The sequence below is a fragment of the Phaseolus vulgaris genome, chromosome 4 (genome assembly GCF_051622355.1).
Source record: "Phaseolus vulgaris cultivar YP4 chromosome 4, ASM5162235v1, whole genome shotgun sequence".
NCBI classification, from domain to species: domain Eukaryota; kingdom Viridiplantae; phylum Streptophyta; class Magnoliopsida; order Fabales; family Fabaceae; genus Phaseolus; species Phaseolus vulgaris.
In genome coordinates, this window is record NC_143501.1 from 49645811 (window position 1) to 49666147 (window position 20337).

A 20337-nucleotide genomic window follows, 5' to 3' on the forward strand; every position below is an offset into this window, starting at 1 on the left:
AACATTATTTTCATAAATACTACCATTACCGTTTCCTTGGAACCTTCCACCATTGGAGACCCCTCTTGCATTTTTAGGGCTGGCACGAGGTACTGGTATGGAAATACTGTCACTGTCTTCACTGTCAGACTGCCAAAACACTTTACCCTTCCATTTATGATCGCAATGAGGGCACATGGTAGGCTTCCAAATCCCAGTTCTATAGACTTCATCAAACATATAAAGTAATGCAGAGACAGGATGCTGCTCAGGGCCCTGCAATGTTGATTCAAGTTTTCCATTGATCAGATAGAATCAAGCAATAAGCATGAAACTAAAATACCAAGAACAAGTAGAAAAGAAAATATTATATATATCACCAATAATACATTTTATCAAAGTAGATTACATTCAATCCCAAGTTAGAAAGCACTTAGCCACTCATGATAGCTCCTTCAATCTTCATTCTTGATCTGATTTGCATAAGAAGGGCTGGTCTGAGCAGATTCTTCTCTTAGAATAGAGTTCTCTTCCTCTTCTCTCACTAACCTCTCTCTATAAAAATCAAATCTTTTTCCACCACTTCCTTTTGAGTTGTGTTTCAAATTTATATAATGAACTTTAGCTCAAGCTAGCCAGTTTAGCTTAAGCTAGATCTTTCAATGCATTTTTAGCTTGAGCTAGCAATTCTAGCCTGGGTTAGAATAGTACTGCACCTTTAATCAACTCTGGACAGTTTTAGCTTGAGCTAGCAATTCTAGCCTGGGCTAGATTAATACTGCACCTTTAATCAACTCTGGACAGATTTAGCTTGAGCTAAATATTCTAGCTTGAGCTAAATCTTCATCCAATTAAGTTTTTGTTTTCTTTCTTTCAATGTTTCATATTCATCTGCAATTTACATACAAATTGAGATTAATTTTTTTCATTTGCTTCTTGGTTCAAAATATATAATCAGATTCAATAATTCTCAAATTAGGGTAATTTTCTTACATTAAGCAACAATTAAGTTCTAAAGTGTTCAATTTTCTCAATCATAAAAACTACACATTGGCACTTATCAATGGTCTACTCCACACTCCTCTTTTTGAGGATTTCCCTATCTCTTCTTTCTGACAAGTCAATGGAAACTTTGCTTTCCAGATGATAATGAAAAGGATGATCCTCCCCCGCCCCAACAGCATTGAGAAGACCAACTGTGCGAATACTGTTTCCCATCTAAAGGCAACAAATTAAGAACGAAATTAATGGAGTATATCTGTGGGATGAAGTTGGAGAGATGATGGTATAGAAATATGTAGGGTTAGTGTATGGGATAGAGTGTGAGGAAGTGAGTTCCCAGTTAATGAATGTGAGTACTGAGGTAGGTTTTCTCTACTAAGCTTGTTTGGGATGTTAATGGGGATATTTATGAACTCTTTAGTGTGTAGAGTATAGAATCTTTCCACCTTATATGCAAACCAAGCGTTGTTCTTCCGCACAATAATTCAATTTCACAGCATCTAATTCCCTATCATGTGTTTCTATCGCACTTTCATGTTTATCTTCTTCACTCATTATGTTGCTCATTCTTACTTTCTTTGATTCTTTAACTTTATTGTTTCTTTTTATCTGTTTGATTTCTCTTAACAGTTGAATACATCGAGACGTTGGTTTAAGAACAATTTCCTAAATTTTTTTATCAGCACAAAAAATGGATTTGCCAACATCATCTCATAGACTGCAGAGCCAAGTCTTCCATACACCTCACTCCAGCACACTCACTTACTCAATCTTCCTTCATCTTCCTTCCTCCACAACACCTCTCCATAACAGTACTACGCTTGCTGCATAAAGATTCATAAATATTCCTTTAACTATGCAATACTGTTTCCCATCTAAAAGTAACAAATTAAGAACCCAAGAGAATACCTGTGCCCTGTGTTTCTATCGCACTACGATGTGCAACTTCTACATTCATTACGTTGCTCTTTTTTAATTTCTTCCATTCTTTAACTTCATCTTTTCTTTTTCTCTATTTCATATGCTTGTTTCATTGATCTCAATAGTTTAAAACATTGATGATATATTTCTGCAGAACCAGATAAAATACTTATATTACAATAAACTATTATTCAATTAAAAAATAATCAATGAACTTTTTGCTGAACAAAGTAATTTTTCTCATGCTCATGGTAGTGACTCCTTTATTTATGAATATATTTTTCCTGAGAAAATAACAAAAATTCAAAAGCAGTAATTAAGTGCAAGTTAAAAAAGACAAAGCTATTTTTCTTTTAAGATAAAACAAAACTTTATTAATAGTGGATACTTTGTATATAGTCATGTTTAGCCACATGTGAGATATATAACGATAATTACATAAGGAAACAAGATATAGACACAACAACAAAATTTATTATTGAGAAAGAAAACATAAAGTGCAAGCAGTGGTAGGTTACAATTGGGTTCTTCCAAGATTGGCTTGTCTTGAGTTGAATTACTGTCATCGTTTTTTTTTTGGAAATGAAGACATTGTTTTCAAAAATATTACCATTACCGTTTCCCTGAAACCTTCCACAATTGGAGACCCCTCTTGCATTTTTGGGGGTGGCACGAGGTCCTGGTATGGAAACACTATCACTGTCTTCACTGTCAGACTGCCAAAACACTTTACCCCTCCGTTTATTATGGCAATGAGGGCACATGCTAGCCTTCCAAAACCGAGTTCTATAGACTTCATCAAACATATAAAGTAATGCAGACACAGGATGCTGCTCAGGGCCCTCCAATGTTGATTCAAGTTTTCCATTGGATACTCTACACTTTGCCACCACAGAAAGCCCAATATCTGTTCCACATTTTGCCACCAGAGAAAGGCCAATATCTGTTCTAGTTGATATGTCAAAACTTGATCCGCTACTCTTAACAAAGTAGTGTGCCACAGTCACCTCCTCGATCTCTTCCTCCCTTCTCTTTTTCTTTGACTCCACAACAAGAAGACCGCATCTGCCTCCACTCCCATACAACTGAACTTCTGTATCCACAACACCACCCCATGCATCAAAACTCGTGTTTAACTTTGTCGATATATTCAAATTAGGTAACAACAATCTGGATCTGCCAATCCAAATTTTGGTCCCAATTCCCATAGAATACGCCGAATAGAACTTAGATATACTGTCTTGGACGCAAAATTTTATTTCTTTGGCATTGCTATGTTGATCAACACCATATCTTGTGAAGGATACCTCACAAGTTGCCTTATCTACTGTGTATACCACCTTAAATGTCTCCTTCACCACTTCCGCATCGTCTTTCTCACTCAGATCTCTGGACAAGTCGATGGAAGTGGTTGCTCCCAGCTGTAGATGGCAAGGAACTGGAGCAATTCCAATATAGTTATCGAGAACAACACCAAGACTGTTTCCCATCTTGTTATTTTATAGGAGAAGGAATGGAATGGATTAGTAGTTTAAGGGTTGAGACTTGAATGGAAGGATGTTCACATGCCAATGTTATATATAGAGAGATGCAGATATTACATTACACTATAATCTTTGCCCTAGTAAGCGTTATTCTTACGCACATTCATTCATTCCATCACAATCACTGTGGCATCTAATTCTCTATCATGCATTACCTTTCACTGTTAAATATTCTCCAATCTTCAACCTCTTTGATTCTTCATTCTTCCACTAATTCAATTCTTTTCTCAGTGCGGCTCACAACTGGTGTTTGTTTTTTTATGAACCTGTTACAGTTTCAAAACCATTTTGTAGATCACTTCAATATTTCTGCACAAAACAATAACTATGTAAATGCTACAGCTAATAGATAAATATGCCTCATTCCCTATATTCACCATCTTTTTTTAGTTCACTCTCCCTTCTAACTATACTCCTCAAATGTGCTAATGTTGGATTCTTTTGCCTTATACCACGTTCATATTGCTGTGGTTGTTAATGGGTATTTTTTATAGTGTGCTTGTCTGGGGAATTTGGCCACTTTAGTATATGCAATGCAATGCAACCAGTGTTGGTCATACTTGCTTGTATGTGATTGGGAACATCTAGTTATGATTCTTTTTGGTCATGACAATTCTGATTGGCTTTTGGGTTTTGAGACCATCTTTGGAGCATTTACTTGCTGTTCTGTGGCATGGATTAGGAAAAGATGGGGAGGGTATTTTAGGAAATCAATTCAATTGTGTGCAAGTGTGTGTGGATTTGCAAAATATTTAGGGAATGTTTTTTTCCATGTAAAATAGCTATAGTAATTTCCACTTTGCTAAACTTTATTTTGTCTGTGTTCACTTCTACGTTGCTTTTCTTTTCTCTTACTTTATTCTTCTATATTTTACTACCAAATCAATCTTTTATTCTCACATATCAATTATATAATATAATTCTCTATCATATGCCCAGTGTTATTCTTGTTCAGATTATTTCAATTACATGGCACCTAATTCTCTATCATATTTTCTACTCCACTCTCATCTATCTCTTCTCCACTTGTTATTAATTCCTTTTTTTTCCACAGACTCGTCTAAATGCATATCCAACTCTTGCGAAGCAGACTATGAAAATCACGAGAAAGAAGCGTTGGTATTCTCTACACTAATTTCCATTTAACTATAAACTCATAGATATGAGGTTCTATGAACTTTTTTTTACCAGTAAGAACTAAATTAAAGAAAACACTTAAAGGTGATTCAAACCCTATAAAAAAAAATAAAGTTTCTAGCAAAACCTACACATCAAAACTGCAACCAAAAAGGAGTAAAACAGAATGGTACATCTGTTATCGAGAAAGAGAACATAAAAGCATAAGCACTGTAGTAGGATATAAAGCCACATTACATCTTTGGTTCTTCATTACACAAACAGCTATAAATTACTGTGAAGTAAATAAAATTAAAAAACGAAAAACAAAAACAAGAACACCTCTAGACTTATTTTCTTCACATGATGGTGGCTTATTCATGCCATAGTGCCAATTACGTTACTTTACTAAAACTAAGCAAATTTGGTACATCAGTTACCACCATCACTTTCAAAGGAATATAATAATTATTTTTATTTTCAGTGTAATTACTATTGGCAACAGCTGTTAAATTAATCTGGTTTTCACCATGACGGCGTGCCACAGGAACACTCTCTCTGTCATCACTGTCAGACTGCGAAGTCATCATGCTGCTTTGCTTCTGGATATTGGCACAGTGTGGGCACAAAGTAGGCTTCCAAATCTTGGTTCTCATAGCTTCCTGAAACAAGTAACGTAATCCAAAAGCAGGGTGTTTGTCAGGGCCTTCCACCGTTACATCCAAACTCCCATTGATTGCTCGAATCTTTACCACTACAGAAAGACCAACATCTATTTTATTTCTAGAATAATCATTAATACGGCCACTGGAAGAAAAATAGTGTGCCAGAGTCACTGCATAAGGTCGTTCTTCTTCCTCCTTCTTCTTCTTCTGTTCCAAAACAATAAAACTCCCTATGTCTCCAGTCCCGCACAAAATAAACTGTGTGTTCGTAACGCTGCCTCCTGCATGAATCTGCTTGCCATAATCAAACGCTGACGATGCCTCGGCTCCATTGATATCGATCGACCAGGTGGATTGTACCCGAGCATCTGATTCAGTTAGATCCATATCAAAACGGTATACTGAAAAATCTCCAGTTATGCCTGGGATTATGCTGTTGATTTTTATGAGTAAACCCTTGCCACCTTCATCTTTCCTTAAAGTGAGTTTACAACTTGAAACATCTACAGCGTACCACATGTTCCACTCCTCACTCCGCAACCCATCGAGGAATTCCCTATATCTTCTTTTTGACAAGTCAATGGAAACTTTTCTTCCCAGCTGATAGTGAAAAGGTTGATCCTCCCCCACCCCAACAGTATTCAGAAGACCAACTCTGCGAATACTGTTTCCCATCTAAAGCCAACAAATTAAGAACGGAAATGGAGTATCTGTGGGATGATGAGTTTGGAGAGATAAGGGTATAGAAATATTTAGGGTTAGTGCATGGGATAGAGTATGGAGAACTCACTTCCCAGTTAATCTATGTGGGTACTGAGGTAGGTTTTCTCTGCTATGCTTGATTGGGATGTTAATGGGGATATTTATGAACTCTTTAGTGTGTAGAGTATAGAATCTTTCCACTTTATATGCAAACCAAGCGTTGTTCTTCCGCACAATAATTCAATTTCACAGCATCTAATTCCCTATCATGTGTTTCTATTGCGCACTTTCATGTTTATCTTCTTCACTCATTATGTTGCTCATTCTTACTTTCTTCGATTCTTTAACTTTATTGTATTTTTTTATCTATTTGATATTCTTGTTTGGTTTCTCTTAACAGTTTAAAACACTGAGATGTTGGTTTACGACCAATTTCCTAACGATTCTAACTTTTTTTCTAAAACACTTAGTCGAAGGTATGCAAAGGTCAACTTGATCGCCGGTTGTTGAAGCGGTGCTCTCCTTTGGTCAATATGATCGCCGATCGCTGAAATGTGTAGTCGGTGGTCGTCCAAGTTATACAAGGGCAACATGATCGCCGGTTTATGAAACGGCGATCTCTAAGCGTGCATAGTCGGTGGTCGGCGAAGCTAGGCAAGGGGTCAACATGATCGCCGGTTGATGAAGCGGCATTCTCCTTAGGCTAACATGATTGGTAGCGGAGTCTATATGTGTGTAGTCGGTGGTCGCCGTAGTTATGCAAAGGTCAACATGATCGCCGGTTGATGAAACGGCGATCTCCGTGCGAGTGTAGTCGGTGGTCGGCGAAGCTATGCAAGGGGTCAACATGATCGCCGGTCCAGGAAGCGGCGTTCTCCTTATGTGCGAAGTCGGTGGTCGCCTACGTTTTCCAACGCGCATGGGTAACTCGTCACGTGGCGAGGTGAATGGAGGTGAATGTAGGTGGCCTCGGTTCTGGGTGTCTCGGTATAGTTGAATGTTGCTTTGAGGCTGTTGGTTATATTTTGGGTATGGTTTTCTTACTTTAAGGTTGTTATGCTCCAACCATAAAGGAGGGTTTCTTTTGTGATTTGTGGATGATATAGGAAGTCCAACTCTGGTGTCTGTATATGGGTTGGGATACCCCTGAAGTATCCCTTTTATTTTATTTATTCATTGCTGATAAAAAAAAAAAATTAGTTGCAGAAAAAAAACACTTCAACTAATAAAAGAAACCATTTTCTCATTGTATATGCTAGCACTTGGTCAATGTTTCTCATAGTGTAAATTTATTATATTGTATGTACACAAAAAATAATCTCGAATAAAAATTACTATATTGGTGCAAAGCAAATTGGTTCTTATATATGATATATGATGTGCGGTTATGCATAGATCATAAAAGCAGCATGAGCAACAAATGATAACGCTGTTGGATAGGAAGAGTTTAACCGAAGAAAAGGAAGATATGTGGGAAGAAAAGGAAGATATGTGGGATTGGAAAGATTGCGACACTACAAAGTTTACATTACAAACCGCTTACAGAGTTTTAAAAGGTGAATATCAGGTTGAAGACGCCGCAATGTATGAGGGGTTCGGAGACTTAAGGCATAGCCCCTTTTCATAATTTGGCGGATGTTGGAGGATAAGATAGTGTCTAAGGCCAATTTGGTGAAAAGGGAGATAGACGTGGAAAATACCAGTTGCGTTATGTGTGGAGAGGGGGCGGCGAAAACAACGTCACATTTATTCTGCACGTGTCAGATAGCTTGGCTTGTCTAGTCTAAGTTCTACGAGTGGATGGGTATGACGTCGACGTACAGTTCACCAGGATCCGAAAATGCACTTCTGTTCAAGTTGTTTAAGGAAAGCGAAAACATCAATCAAATTTGGACTTGTGTGTATGGCAGTAATAGGCGAAGTGTGAAAAACAAAGGAACAAAAAGATCTTTAAAAACAGATGCATAGATCACACCGAAATCTTCACGATGGCGCAGTTGAAAGTTTGGTCATGAGTCACATCAAAGGTACGCATAACATGTTTTTGTTACTCTGATTGGTGCATGGAACCATTGGTGTGTATGAGATCTATTAAAAACAAAAATAGTTAAAGGTGCAAGGGTAAAAACTTTTGGGGAGTTCAAAAGAAATGAGGTAAGCTAGGGAAGGTTTGCTCATGATTAGAGATTTGTTTTAGTAAGGTGTATGTTTTCTTGTATAAGGATTGATCCCTGAAATACCTCCCATTTATATATTATTTTTTTTACCGATAAAAAAATAGATCATAACCTATCTTGTTTAATACTAGATTTATATGTTAAAATAAATATCAATTAAAATATTTTTTCTTGGAATAACATTTATTATAAAGTTTTAGAAAATATATGTTAATCAAGTAGTACTGCTTCACAAATGTTAATAATATATAGTCTAGGAAAAACTTTACGAATAACCAATTCTTCTTCCACACATTCAAATATTATAAGTAACGCACAAAAAATTCAAATTGTGAAATCCAACTAAATTCATATTTTTTAGATTTTTTGGATTTTAAGTGAAATCCATTTAATTAGATATGAATTATATATAGATTGGATATATTTTTTATTATCCAAAATGGATTTTGGGTTGGATTTTGACTTGGACTGGACCTAGGATGAGTCGAGCCAATCCGAGCCCAGGACGAGCAAAGTTGGTTCGAGTACATGTCGAGCCAAGTTGATCAGGGCCTAAGTCGAGCCCAATCGATCCGAGCCAAAGACGAGCCAAGTCGATCCGGGCCCAAGTCGAGCCTAGTCAACCAAGGTCAAATTCGAGCCAACCAAAAGTTGAGCCGAGTCAACCCAGGCTAAAGTCGAGCTGAGTGGGTTAGAGCCCAAGTCGATTCGGCACCAAGCCCATGTCGAGCCAAGTCGACTCAAGCCCATGTTGAGTCGAGTCGACCCAGGCCCATGTCAAGCCGAGTTGACCTGGGCTCATGTCAATTTGAGTCGGCTTGGGCCCATGTCAACCCGAGTCAACCAAGACCCATGTTGAGCCGAGTCGACCCAGGCCCATAACGAGCCTCGTCAACCCGGGCCCATGTCAAGCCGAGTCGACCCAGGCCCATAACGAGCCGAGTCGACCCAGGCCCGTAACGAGCTGAGTTGACCCAGGTGCATAACGAGCTGAGTCAACCCGACCATGGCGACCCGAGTCGACTCCGGCCCATGGCGATTAGAGTCGACCCGAGCCCATGTCAAGCCGAGTCAGCTCGGACCCATGTCGAGCCGATTCGGCCTGGGCCCATGTGGATCTGAGTCGCCCACGTCCATGTCGAGCCAACTCGGCTAGAGCCCATGCAATCTGAGTCGACCCCGACCAATGTTGATCAGAGTCAGCCCAGGCCCATGTTCGTTCGAGTCGGCCTGGGACCCTGTCGAGCTGAGTCGATGAGTCAACCCGAGCTGATGTTGAGTCAAGTCAGTTTGGTTCCGTGTCGAGCCGAGTCGATCCAGGCCCATGTCGAGCTGAGTTGACCTGAGACCATGTCTAGCCAAGTCGGCTCGGGTCAATGTCGAGCTAAATCGGCTTGGACCCATATCGAGCTGAATACGCCCAAGCCCACGTCCATCGGAGTTTACCCGCATCCATGTTAAGTCTAGTCGGCCCGGGTCCATGTCCATCCGAGTTGACCTGGGCCCGCCCATGTCAAATGGACCAATATACTTTTACCTTCGCCTAAAGCCCATTCAAATTTGTCTTCAAATATATTACCCTGTCCTCCACACTCGATATATTCTTGATGTTCCTCCACCGTTGGGATTCATTGTGATTCCTAACATTATTTTTTAGATCTCTCCATTCAACGTATTTTGAATCTAAAACTTCCTTCCACAGACCTCCCGAATCTTCCTGACATCGACAAATCCATTTTTCTAATAGGACATTATTGAAAACCCTGATATCTTTAACCCATTCCCCCTCATTCTTCAAATCACATACCTTCTCCCAAGCAACCCATGCTATTTTCCTTCCCTCCTTCCCCATATACCAAAAAAAACTTATTCTGTACATTTTGAAGAAAGACATAATAAAGGAGCAAGAAAGTTAAGAGAGCTAAGACAATTGTAGTAAGGGATTAATTTTTTTAATAAGTATAATTATATATTTTATTACTCGACTATTATTTATAAACTTTATTGTATAATTTTTAACACATTTAATATCATGTTTTTCAATTTTATTGATTATTTAAATAACTAAGTGCGTTGTTGTATGATAAAAAAAGACGTCAAAATGGTTTATTTAAATATATATATATATAATATGTTTTTTTATCAACAAATAATTAATTAATTAAATAAAAGAGATACTTCATTAGTCTTCCAATCTTTATAGAAAAACGTAATATCCAACTATCTATTTAATATCATATATTTAATATGATATTTTTTCCAACTTTTTCGTGAGGCATGCTTCCCAAACTCTTTAATATATTTACGTTTTATGCTCTTTCCAAACCCCTAATATTAGTACTAATGTGTGGGAGCTCCATATTCTAATTCCATTGCCTTTATCCGTTTGATTCTTGATTCTTCAACTTGTTTGAAATTTTATTCTTCCACCTTCTGTTTATTCTTCTATATCTTGTGTAGGGGAGTTTGTTTAAAAGCATATAAAAAAACTTGCGAAGGCGATGCAAATGTTGATGGAGAGAATGCTAAAGACTTCCGAGCTTGTTGGGGACTTTGTCAAAAGAAAGAATGAGATGTATAGAAGAACAGAAGAGAGTGTCTGTGGGATGATGAGTTTGGAGAGATGATGGTATAGAAATATGTAGGGTTAGGTAGGTTTTCTCTGCTGTGCTTGCTTGGGGTGTTAATGGGGAATCAATGAACTCTTTGCTAAACAAAGTATTTTTTCTCATGCTCATAGTAGTGGATAAAGATAATCACATAAGTAAACAAGATACAGACAGAACAACAAAATTTATTATTGACCAAAAGAAAACATAAAGTGCAAGCAACAAGGTTACAATTGGGTTCTGCATAATATACACAACCACTGGCTAAACAAAAAGCTTATTTTCTTCTTCCAAGATTGTCTTGTCACTGTCAGTTTGGGAAAATCATAAAATTGTTTTCAAAAAAATTACCAATACCGTTTGCCTGGAACCCTCCACCATTGAAGACCCCTCTTGCATTTCTGGGGGTAGCACGAGGTACTGGTATGGAAATACTATCACTGTCTTCACTATCAGACTGCCAAAACACTTTACCCCTCCGTCTATGATGGCAATGAGGGCACATGGTAGGTTTCCAAATCCCAGTTCTTTTGACTTCATCAAACATGTAAACTAATGCAGAGACAGGATGCTGTTCAGGGCCCTCCACTTTTATGTCAAATTTTCCATTGGATACTCCAATCTTTGCCACCACAGAAAGCCAATATCTGTTCCACTTGACATGTGTAAACTTGTTCCGCTTCTCTTAACAAAGTAGTGAGCCACAGTCGCCACCTCGACCTCTTCCTCCCCTCTCTTTTTCTTTGACTCCTTAACAACAAGACCCCAACTTCTTCCAATCTCATACAACTGAACTTCTGTATCCACAACACCACCCCATGCATCAAAACTCTTGTTTTTCTTTGTCGATACAGTGGGGTATTCTTTTATTCTCAGTTTCGATAAGAACCACCAAAAGACATTCACTATCTTATTATATTTGGTCCCAGTGATTTCCATAGTAAACTGCGTTTTGAAGTCAAAAGATGAAAGGTCATAGACGACAAAGTATACCTTTTGGGCATTGCAATGTTGATCACCATATCTTATGAAGGATACCTCACAAGTTTCCTTATCTACTGTGTATAACACCTTAAATATCTCTGTCACCATTCCCGCCTCGTCTATCTCAAAATCTTTGGACAAGTCGATGGAAGTGGATGCTCCGAGCTGTAGATGGCAAGGAATTGGAGCAGTTCCAATATAATTATCCAGAACAACACTAAGACTGTTTCCCATCTTGTTATTTTATAGGAAATAGAATGGAAGGAATGGAATGGATTAGAAGTTTAAGGGTTGATACTTGAATGGAAGGATGTTCACATGCCAATGTTATATATATAGAGATGCACACATTACATTACACTATAATCTTTGCCCTAGTAAGCGTTATTCTTACGCACATTCATTCAATCACAGTCACTGTGGCATCTAATTCTCTATCATGCATTACCTTTTACTGTTATATATTCTCCAATTTTCAACCTCTCTCAGTGCGCGTCACAACCGGTGTTTGTTTTTTATGAACCTCTGACAGTTCCAAAACCATTTTCTAGACGACTTCAGTATTTGTGCAGAAAACAATAACTATAAACTTTCTAGAACAAAACAAAAAATAGGCTGAATTTTTCATGTTGGTACCCTTTAATTATTTCATCACTAATTTTGATTTATTTTCTATAATTTTAGTCTCTAGAATTTAGAAAATATGAATTGACAGTACTAATTCAGAATAACTACGTCTCCACATAGTTATAATTCCCCTTGTCCTTTGATGTGTCCAATTTTCGATCCATTCTACGTTTTATGTTCCTCCCAAACCCCTTATACTAATACTAATATGTGTGAGCTTTATATTTATTTGTTTATCAGTAAATAATAAATGAATTAAAAGGGAGACTTGGTTGTCCTAACCTTTATACAACACCTACAACCTAACTAAATCGCTTACAGATCCATAAGGATTACAAACTTCACCAAAACTCAAAAAGGCCATTACAATTGGAACTCTATGATTCCTAAAAAGTAAAGCAGTATGTTTCATTACAGCATAGAGGTGATGAGGGTTTTACTAAGCAGGTGGAAGATAAGTAAGCTATAAAGAGGGAGTGAAGGAACATTTTGCAGGGTCTATATGTGCAGGTTGTGAAGGATTGAAAAGAAGGGCTCGTGAAGTAAGATGGAAGAAGCAATAAATCATGCAAATTTTGTGAAGTCTAGTGAGCATCATTTAGTTAGGTGATTGGAATGTGGTATGTCAACTTTATAAGAAGGTAGGTATGAAGAATAAATTGTTGTTAGCAGCTATGCCTAAACTGTATGAATAGGTTTGATACACAATTTTGAAAAGGGATTCTGCATAATGTAAACAGGGCAGCATATGTATGGGTGGATTTTTTTAAGGACAATATGTGGGTTTGTTTTGTTATGTTGTGCAAGGATAATGGCACAGCAGTAGATGCAGAGATGCTGCTGGTTGTTTTTTGTGTTAGTTTTTTAGGTATGGTCTGAAAGATAAGTGACAGGTTTTATTAGTACTTGAATAAGTGTTCGTACATCCTAAAGTGTCTCTTTGATGTCCCTTTAATTCATTCATTATTTGTTGATAAAAAAAATGAGATAGTGGATTCTAAAGAAAATTTTTATATGACAACTTAAAACCTGGCTTTGGCTGAAACATAGGTTAAACATCTTTGTAAAACTCATTCTTGGATTGGTATTGAATCCTCTTCTTTGTATTAAAAGTTATAAGTAAAGGGAGAGGGGTAAAGTAATAATTGATGTAGGTTGGAATTTTGAGAGACATCCTGGTGAAGGAATAGAGTAATATGTGCAGGTTTAAGGAAGTTTTCTGCAGCAGAGTCTTAGCAGGGAGGAGAAGATGGTTAGAGTATATAATTGGCTGGAATTTGTTTGTGTGAATGGCAGAAAGAGTATTGAATCTCCCTCATTTCATTAGGCCAATGGTACATGCTGGCCTCTGTTGTTCCCTGTTGCTAATGTAACACTGTGCCCACATTCATGTCTTTTCTGGTTGGGATGCAATCAGTTGCTGCTATGTGTGATGTCTCAGGAGAGTTGAAGAAGGCAGGGTGCAGTTTAAGGAAACGAGAAGGAGTCGAGAAGGTTGAATGCGAAGCAGATCTATGGAAGAGTAACTATGGTGCTGTCCCTAAATAATGTGCAATGGTGAATAACAGATCTTTGGTCTTTGTAGATGTTCACATGTTAGGAATGCTGTTAAAATATTTGTGGATGAGGTCCTTTTAGGTGGATGCAAAGTGGTAACTAGTCTGAAGTTTTTAGCAGATTCAGGTTTAGGATGTTCTGGTATTTGATGGACCTTATATATGACCCTGCTTAGATTGTCATCATGTTGAGGCTGCTGAATGTCAGACTTGCCTTTGAGAAGCAAGTTTGAAGAACTACCCTATTTGTGCTGATGCTAGAGTATGCAAAAAAGAGGCACCTGTGTAGAAGGAAGTCTAGTAGAAGTTATGAGAGCTAACAATCTTTTGCAGCAGTGAGGTAAGAGTCTGCCAAATTATGAAATAGGGAGATCTGATTTTCTGTTAGAAGAAATTGGTAGGAACTGTTAAAAGATGTCTTTGCAGAGTTATTTGTTCTTTAATATTTTAGTATGTATTTGGAACAATATTTGTATAAGGGTTGATAAAAAAAACAAAATTTATTATTGAGAAAGAAAACATAAATTCAAGCAGTGGTAGGTTACAATGGGGTTCTGCATAATATACACAAGCAGTGGCTAAACAAAAAGTTTATTTTCTTCTTCCAAGATTGTCTTGTCACCGTCTTTTTGGGAAAACCATGACATTGTTTTCATAAATATTGCCATTACCGTTTCCCTGGAAGCTTCCACCATTGGAGACCCCTCTTGCAGTTTTGGGGGTGGCACGAGGTACTGGTATGGAAACACAATCACTGTCTTCACTGTCAGACTGCCAAAACATTTTACCCCTCCGTTTATGATGGCAGTGAGGGCACATGGTAGGCTTCCAAATCCCAGTTCTATTGACTTCAGCAAACATGTAAAGTAATGCAGACACAGGATGCTGCTCAGGGCCCTCCACTGTTATGTCAAATTTTCCATTGGATACTCCAATCTTTGCCACCACAGAAAGCCCAATATCTGTTCCACTTGATATGTCAAAACTTGTTTCGCTACTCTTAACAAAGTAGTGCGCCACAGTCGCCACCTCGGCATCTCCCTCCCTTCTGTTTTTCTTTGACTCCACAACAACAAGACTCCAACTTGTTCCATTCTTATTCAACTGAACTTCTGTATACACAACACCACCACATGCATCAAAACTCTCGTTTGTCTTTTTCGATATATTGGGGTTTGTGTACATCCTTTTCCACAATAAAATGCCACGATGTATCCTAATATATTTGGCCTCAGTGATTGCCATACTAAACCCCGTTGTGAATTTAGAAGATGAACGGTCATGGACGGAAAATTTTACCTTTTCGGCATTGCTGTGTTGATTAACACCATATCTTGTGAAGGATACCTGACAAGTTTCCTTATCTACTGTGTATACCACCTTAAATATCTCATGGACCACTCCCGCATCGTCTTTCCCAGTCAAATCTCTGGACAAGTCGATGGAAGTGGTTTCTCCCAGCTGTAGATGGCAAGGAAATGGAGCAGTTCCAATATAATTATCCAGAACAACACTAAGACTGTTTCCCATCTTATTATTTTATAGGAAATAGAATGGAAGGAATGGAATGGATTAGTAGTTTAAGGGTTCTGACTTCAATGGAAGGATGTTCACATGCCAATCTTATATATATAGAGATGCACACATTACATTACACTATAATCTTTTCCCTACTAAGCGTTATTCTTACGCACATTCATACATTCAATCACAGTCACTGTGGCATCTAATTCTCCATCATGCATTACCTTTCACTGTTAAATATTCTCCAATCTTCAACCTCTTTCATTCTTCATTCTTCCACTAATTCAATTCTTTTCTCAGTGCGGGTGACAACGGGTGTTTGTTTTATTATGAACCTGTGACACTTTCAAAACCATTTTGTAGATCACTTCAATATTTCTGCACAAAACAATAACTATATAATTGCTACAGCTAATAGATAAACATGCCTCATAATTACAGTAAGGGATGAACTTTTTTAATAACCATGATTATATATTTTATTACTAGACTATTATTTTTGTATGAACTTTATTGTCTATTTTTTTTAACGCATTTTAATATCATGTTTTTCAATTTGTCAATCTATTGATTATTTAAATAAGTGCGTTGTGCGATAAAAAAATACTTCAAAATGGTTTGAATAGAAGAAAGAGAATAAGCCCAATTGATTTTTGGCAGCATGATTGGGCTGGGCCTTGGAATAGAGATGGTGGAACCGTGGAGCAGAGGACGATACAAAATTTAGGCAGAAAAAATGAAAGTGAAATTTTGAATCAATCGCCGGAGAAGATGAAGCTGAAGCAGTTGGAAGGCCTTCTTGGTGGTCTCCAGCAGTTCCCTCAACCCAAGGTAAAGCTTTCTCCTTTCTCTCAAACTTTCCCTTATCTCACTTTCTTCTGTGAATTGTGATTATAACATTAACATTGGACACTCACTTCTTCCTTCTTTGTGCTTGTGGCTTGTGGCGTGCAGGTGGAGCTTGAACAGTACCCAACGGGACCCCATATTGCTTCTCGAATGCTTTTCACTGTGTTCCCTCATTCCCTATATTCACCATCTTTTTTTATTTCACTCTTACTCTTCAAATGTGCTAAAGTTGGATTCTTTTGCCTTATACAACGTTCATCTTGCTGTGGTTGTTAATGGGTATTTCTTTTTTTGTCGTTTGCTTGTTTGGGGAATTTGGCCACTTTAGTATATGCAATGCAATGCAACCTGTGTTGGTCATACTTGCTTCTATGATGATGTGATTGGGAACATTTAGTTATGATTCTTCTTGGTGACAATTCTGATTGGCTTTTGGGTTTTAAGACCATCTTTGGAGCATTTAGTTGATGTTCTGTGGCATGGATTAGGGAAAGATAGGGAGGGTATTTTAGGAAATCAATTCAATTGTGTGCAAGTGTGTGTGGATTTGCAAAATATTTAGGGAATGGTTTTTGCCTTGTAAAATAGTTATAGTAATTTCCACTTTGTTAAAGTTTTGTTCCTTTTCTATTAATGAGAATCAGGCAGAGAATTCTTTTGGGGATGTGAGTGACAAAGTAGTGGCTGACTTTGGATGCGGCTGTGGTACGTTAGGTGTTGCAGCTGCCCTTTTGAATGCAGAGTGAGTTGCATCTTTCCCTGCCTTATTTTTGTTTCTCATTCCCTTTTTTATGTTATCTGAATCAGAGTGGAGGTTAGAATCACAGTATGTTATTCTAAAATTTTGAATTTCGTGCTTTTTAAATCATATAAGATGCTTTTGTATTACTGTATCTAATATTCTCATGACTTTTCTTAGCATTTATCAGACATGTTCTCAGCATCGACATTGATCCAGAATCTCTTGAAATAGCTTCTCTTAATGCAGAGGAACTTGAGGTATTGTCTTTCTGCTGATTATTGTGATAAAGGAGTGCATAGATTAATAGGTTTCGATTTTCAATTGCTGAGTCCCTTATTTGAGGAAAAGAATAATAATTTTCATTATTTTTTTAATATTGTACATAAAACTGGAATAAGAGGGTATATGAATAGTGATCATTATTAGTATTCTTTAGTTGCAATGAGTAAATTTTCTTTATCAAATTCAATAATTATGTTAAAGTTGATTACTGATGACTGATGCACAACATTCCTTTGTTATTCTATTAAAACTGCAGCTGGACATTGATTTTATTCAGTCTAATATCTTGGACTTGGGATGGAGAGGTAGCTTTCCACGTCATCTCTCTCTTTTAATACCATAACATTGTACAAGTTTGTGTCTTGAAGCATAAGCATTGCCAATGGGCAAATGCAGCATAACTTTTATCTTTGAAGTTTGAAATTATTGTTGGGATTTTGGAGCAACACCAGACAGAATGAAAGCTTGTTGCTTGGGGCAACTTACTGATCTCCATGCCGAGATTCTGTTTGCTCTCCAAGTTGCTTATAATTATGGCTGTGGAAACTATAATTGAGAGTTTAATTGATTAAACGGTGTTTCTGAATTGAATCCTTAATTCCTATTGTAACAGGGATATTTTTTAGGCATCATTTATATGACTCACGGACATTGTATGTTATTTACAAGTATTTCATTTATCAATGACTTGTTCTAGCAGTTGCTAAACAAAATGACCAAGTGAACCAGTCTTCGATTTAAGGGGAAAGTTGTCTGAAAAAAATTCTAAATCTAGATTTTATGTTGCTGAATTTTTTTCCTCCAAGAAACTCAAGGTTATCTTGGTATTGTCTAGGTCCAATTGTTGATACAGTTATAATGAATCCTCCATTTGGTACTCGTAAAGTAGGTGCAGATTTAGATTTTCTCTCTGTTGCTTTGAAGGTAAGCAATAACATTAAAGTTTGGTTATCAATGCAAGACTGATGAGAATTCTAATATTAACTATGTACCATCTATTGCTTTGTCAGGTTGCGTCTCAAGCTGTTTATTCCTTGCATAAGACTTCAACAAGAGATGTAAGTCGCTTTTATCTTAAATTCTAATTATTAGATTGAATAGTTGAGATCTCTAATCAAATTTTTTTAACTTGCTATCTCCTGTGCTGTATATTAGTTTATTTTTTTCCCACAAGAAGGTATATCTAGCCATAAGTTACTTACCATCCATTCTACAAGGATGCTATTACTGTTATTTACTTGAACCTTTGCACTTAGATTTTCACTAGTGTGCTATCATTCTATTAAGCTTATTCTATGCAACCTCCCAGTTATGCTTTTTGAACTAGCTTGCAGAGTTTAGGCATAGCATGAATCAATGATATGTTTTTATACTAAAACAAGTAGAAGGTTCAGGTTGCTGATTTAATGCAAAATTTTAGCAATGAAGTTTGAAATAACCATCTTTTAATCATTTAAATTTTAGTGAGATTTGGTATAACATGACTAGGTATTGTACTTTTGCATTCTGGACTTTATTTCTTTTTAAATGATTCATTGATTTAGTTATTTCTCCGTGACCTATCCTCTTTTTTTCATATGTTGATTTATTGTTAAATGCATATACTTATTTAAATACAATTCCTATCAAAGCATTGTAGAATTTTTTCCCACACAGAAATTTTCTGCAGTATCAAAAGCTTAATTCCCCTGCAAAATACAATCACCGCCAATGTCTTTCTCACTGATTGATTGCTTTGTTCTTTTATGTTTAATGCATAAGCATGAATTCACATGTAATCTATAATTCTGTGTAGCTTCTCAACAGTATGGTAGGATTATCTCCTCATTTGTGACAATACCGTGATTCAATTTTATCTGACTGCAGCATGTGAAACGAACAGCATTAAGGGATTTCAATGCTAGCAGTGCTGAAGCTATATGTGAGGTGGGTGAAATTTACTTCATATCTGATGTGTTTTTAGTCTTGCAATTAAAGTTAATTTGTTTCTCTGTTCTGTGTAAAATCATGTTTTTCTTGCATGAAAAATGTATAATCCTCTTCCTATTGATTTCTTTGTAGAGAACAATAGCTCCAGTTTTCTAATGCCAGTTATTTGTATAGTAACCATTGTACAATTTACCGAACTCTTATGGTTGAAATTTGTTTTCTTGCTTTGGCAGCTTCGGTTTGATGTACCAAAAATGTACAAATTTCATAAGAAGAAGGAAGTAGATATTGCTGTGGACCTCTGGCGTTTTGTTCCAGCAAGACATCAAAGAAGTACTTGATGCAGACAAGGATAGTGTGTAGTGGAATGGATGATAAGATTGCAAGTAAAAGAAAATTTTGGGTATCTATAAAAAGAAACCTTCTCTATGTAACAAGCTCTTGCACGTAAAAATTGGTCGATGGCACTTCTTTAGTTGTGTGTCTTAAATTGAATAGTTGAGAAGTTACAGTGCTCTTTCTGCTTATACGTACAGGGTCTTCCTGAAGTTGGTTATATCTGATTATGAAACTTTGTGATGTTCTTAATAATCCATTGCACGAAGTTGCTTAAGAACTTGCTATCACAACCACAAGACAAGTTTTGAAGACATTACTTTGCTCAACACGTGGAGGATGGGAATTTCTTGATCTTGTGAACCTTTCAGACAATATTATTTCATATTGATTGTCGATTTAGCGTTTGAACTATTTTAAGTACTATTGTTTTGGAGTAATTACTTTTAATATGAAAAAAAAAGAAAACTTAAGTCAATCAATATAAAATGGTGTAATTCATAATGAAACATCGTTTAGTTTAGTTTATTTAGAAAAAGTATCAGCATTTCAAGAGTAATGGTGAAAATATGTAAATTTATTTATTTGAAAAAGAAGGGTGCGAAAATGCTCTACATTTCATTGTGTGGTTGGAAATTAAGCATAAAGATCAAGAAACTCGATCATCTACTAATTGCATTAAATCTTATTGGTTATGAGACGGATTTAAAATAAATAGAAGAACATGACACGGGAACTATTTCATTTCTCAGAACAAAAAATGTCATTGTTATTGTAAAGTTTAAAGATTAAG

At 36.8% G+C, this 20337-nt stretch overlaps 4 protein-coding genes and 1 pseudogene across 5 annotated transcripts; 1 reads left to right on the forward strand and 4 right to left on the reverse strand.

Moving 5' to 3' along the window:
* Positions 1–2247: 2247 nt before the first annotated feature.
* Positions 2248–3465, reverse strand: LOC150028170 (uncharacterized). Its single transcript, XM_090301906.1, has one exon. The coding sequence runs from the start codon at positions 3390–3392 to the stop codon at positions 2337–2339; it is 1056 nt and encodes a 351-aa protein (XP_090158032.1). The 5' UTR covers positions 3393–3465; the 3' UTR covers positions 2248–2336.
* Positions 3466–4779: 1314 nt separating this feature from the next.
* Positions 4780–6101, reverse strand: LOC150028171 (uncharacterized). The gene has a single exon (XM_090301661.1). It carries the CDS (start codon positions 5900–5902, stop codon positions 4958–4960), a length of 945 nt encoding a protein of 314 aa, XP_090157787.1. The 5' UTR covers positions 5903–6101; the 3' UTR covers positions 4780–4957.
* A 4779-nt stretch (positions 6102–10880) lies between these two features.
* On the reverse strand, positions 10881–12006 carry LOC150028172 (uncharacterized; annotated as a pseudogene).
* A 2361-nt stretch (positions 12007–14367) lies between these two features.
* On the reverse strand, positions 14368–15488 carry LOC150028173 (uncharacterized). Its single transcript, XM_090300914.1, has one exon. The coding sequence runs from the start codon at positions 15410–15412 to the stop codon at positions 14501–14503; it is 912 nt and encodes a 303-aa protein (XP_090157040.1). The 5' UTR covers positions 15413–15488; the 3' UTR covers positions 14368–14500.
* Positions 15489–16049: 561 nt separating this feature from the next.
* On the forward strand, positions 16050–19964 carry LOC137838108 (S-adenosyl-L-methionine-dependent methyltransferases superfamily protein). Of its 2 annotated transcripts, none has more exons than XM_068647337.2 (9): positions 16050–16237; positions 16361–16417; positions 16900–16997; positions 17185–17254; positions 17536–17584; positions 18115–18203; positions 18290–18337; positions 19146–19205; positions 19442–19964. In XM_068647337.2, the coding sequence occupies exons 1-9, from the start codon at positions 16178–16180 to the stop codon at positions 19547–19549; spliced, it is 639 nt and encodes a 212-aa protein (XP_068503438.2). In that variant the 5' UTR covers positions 16050–16177; the 3' UTR covers positions 19550–19964. The 2 variants fall into 2 exon arrangements, with proteins under 2 accessions (XP_068503438.2, XP_090157041.1); XM_090300915.1 differs by having other exon boundaries at positions 16076–16237; positions 17175–17254.
* Positions 19965–20337: the final 373 nt, after the last annotated feature.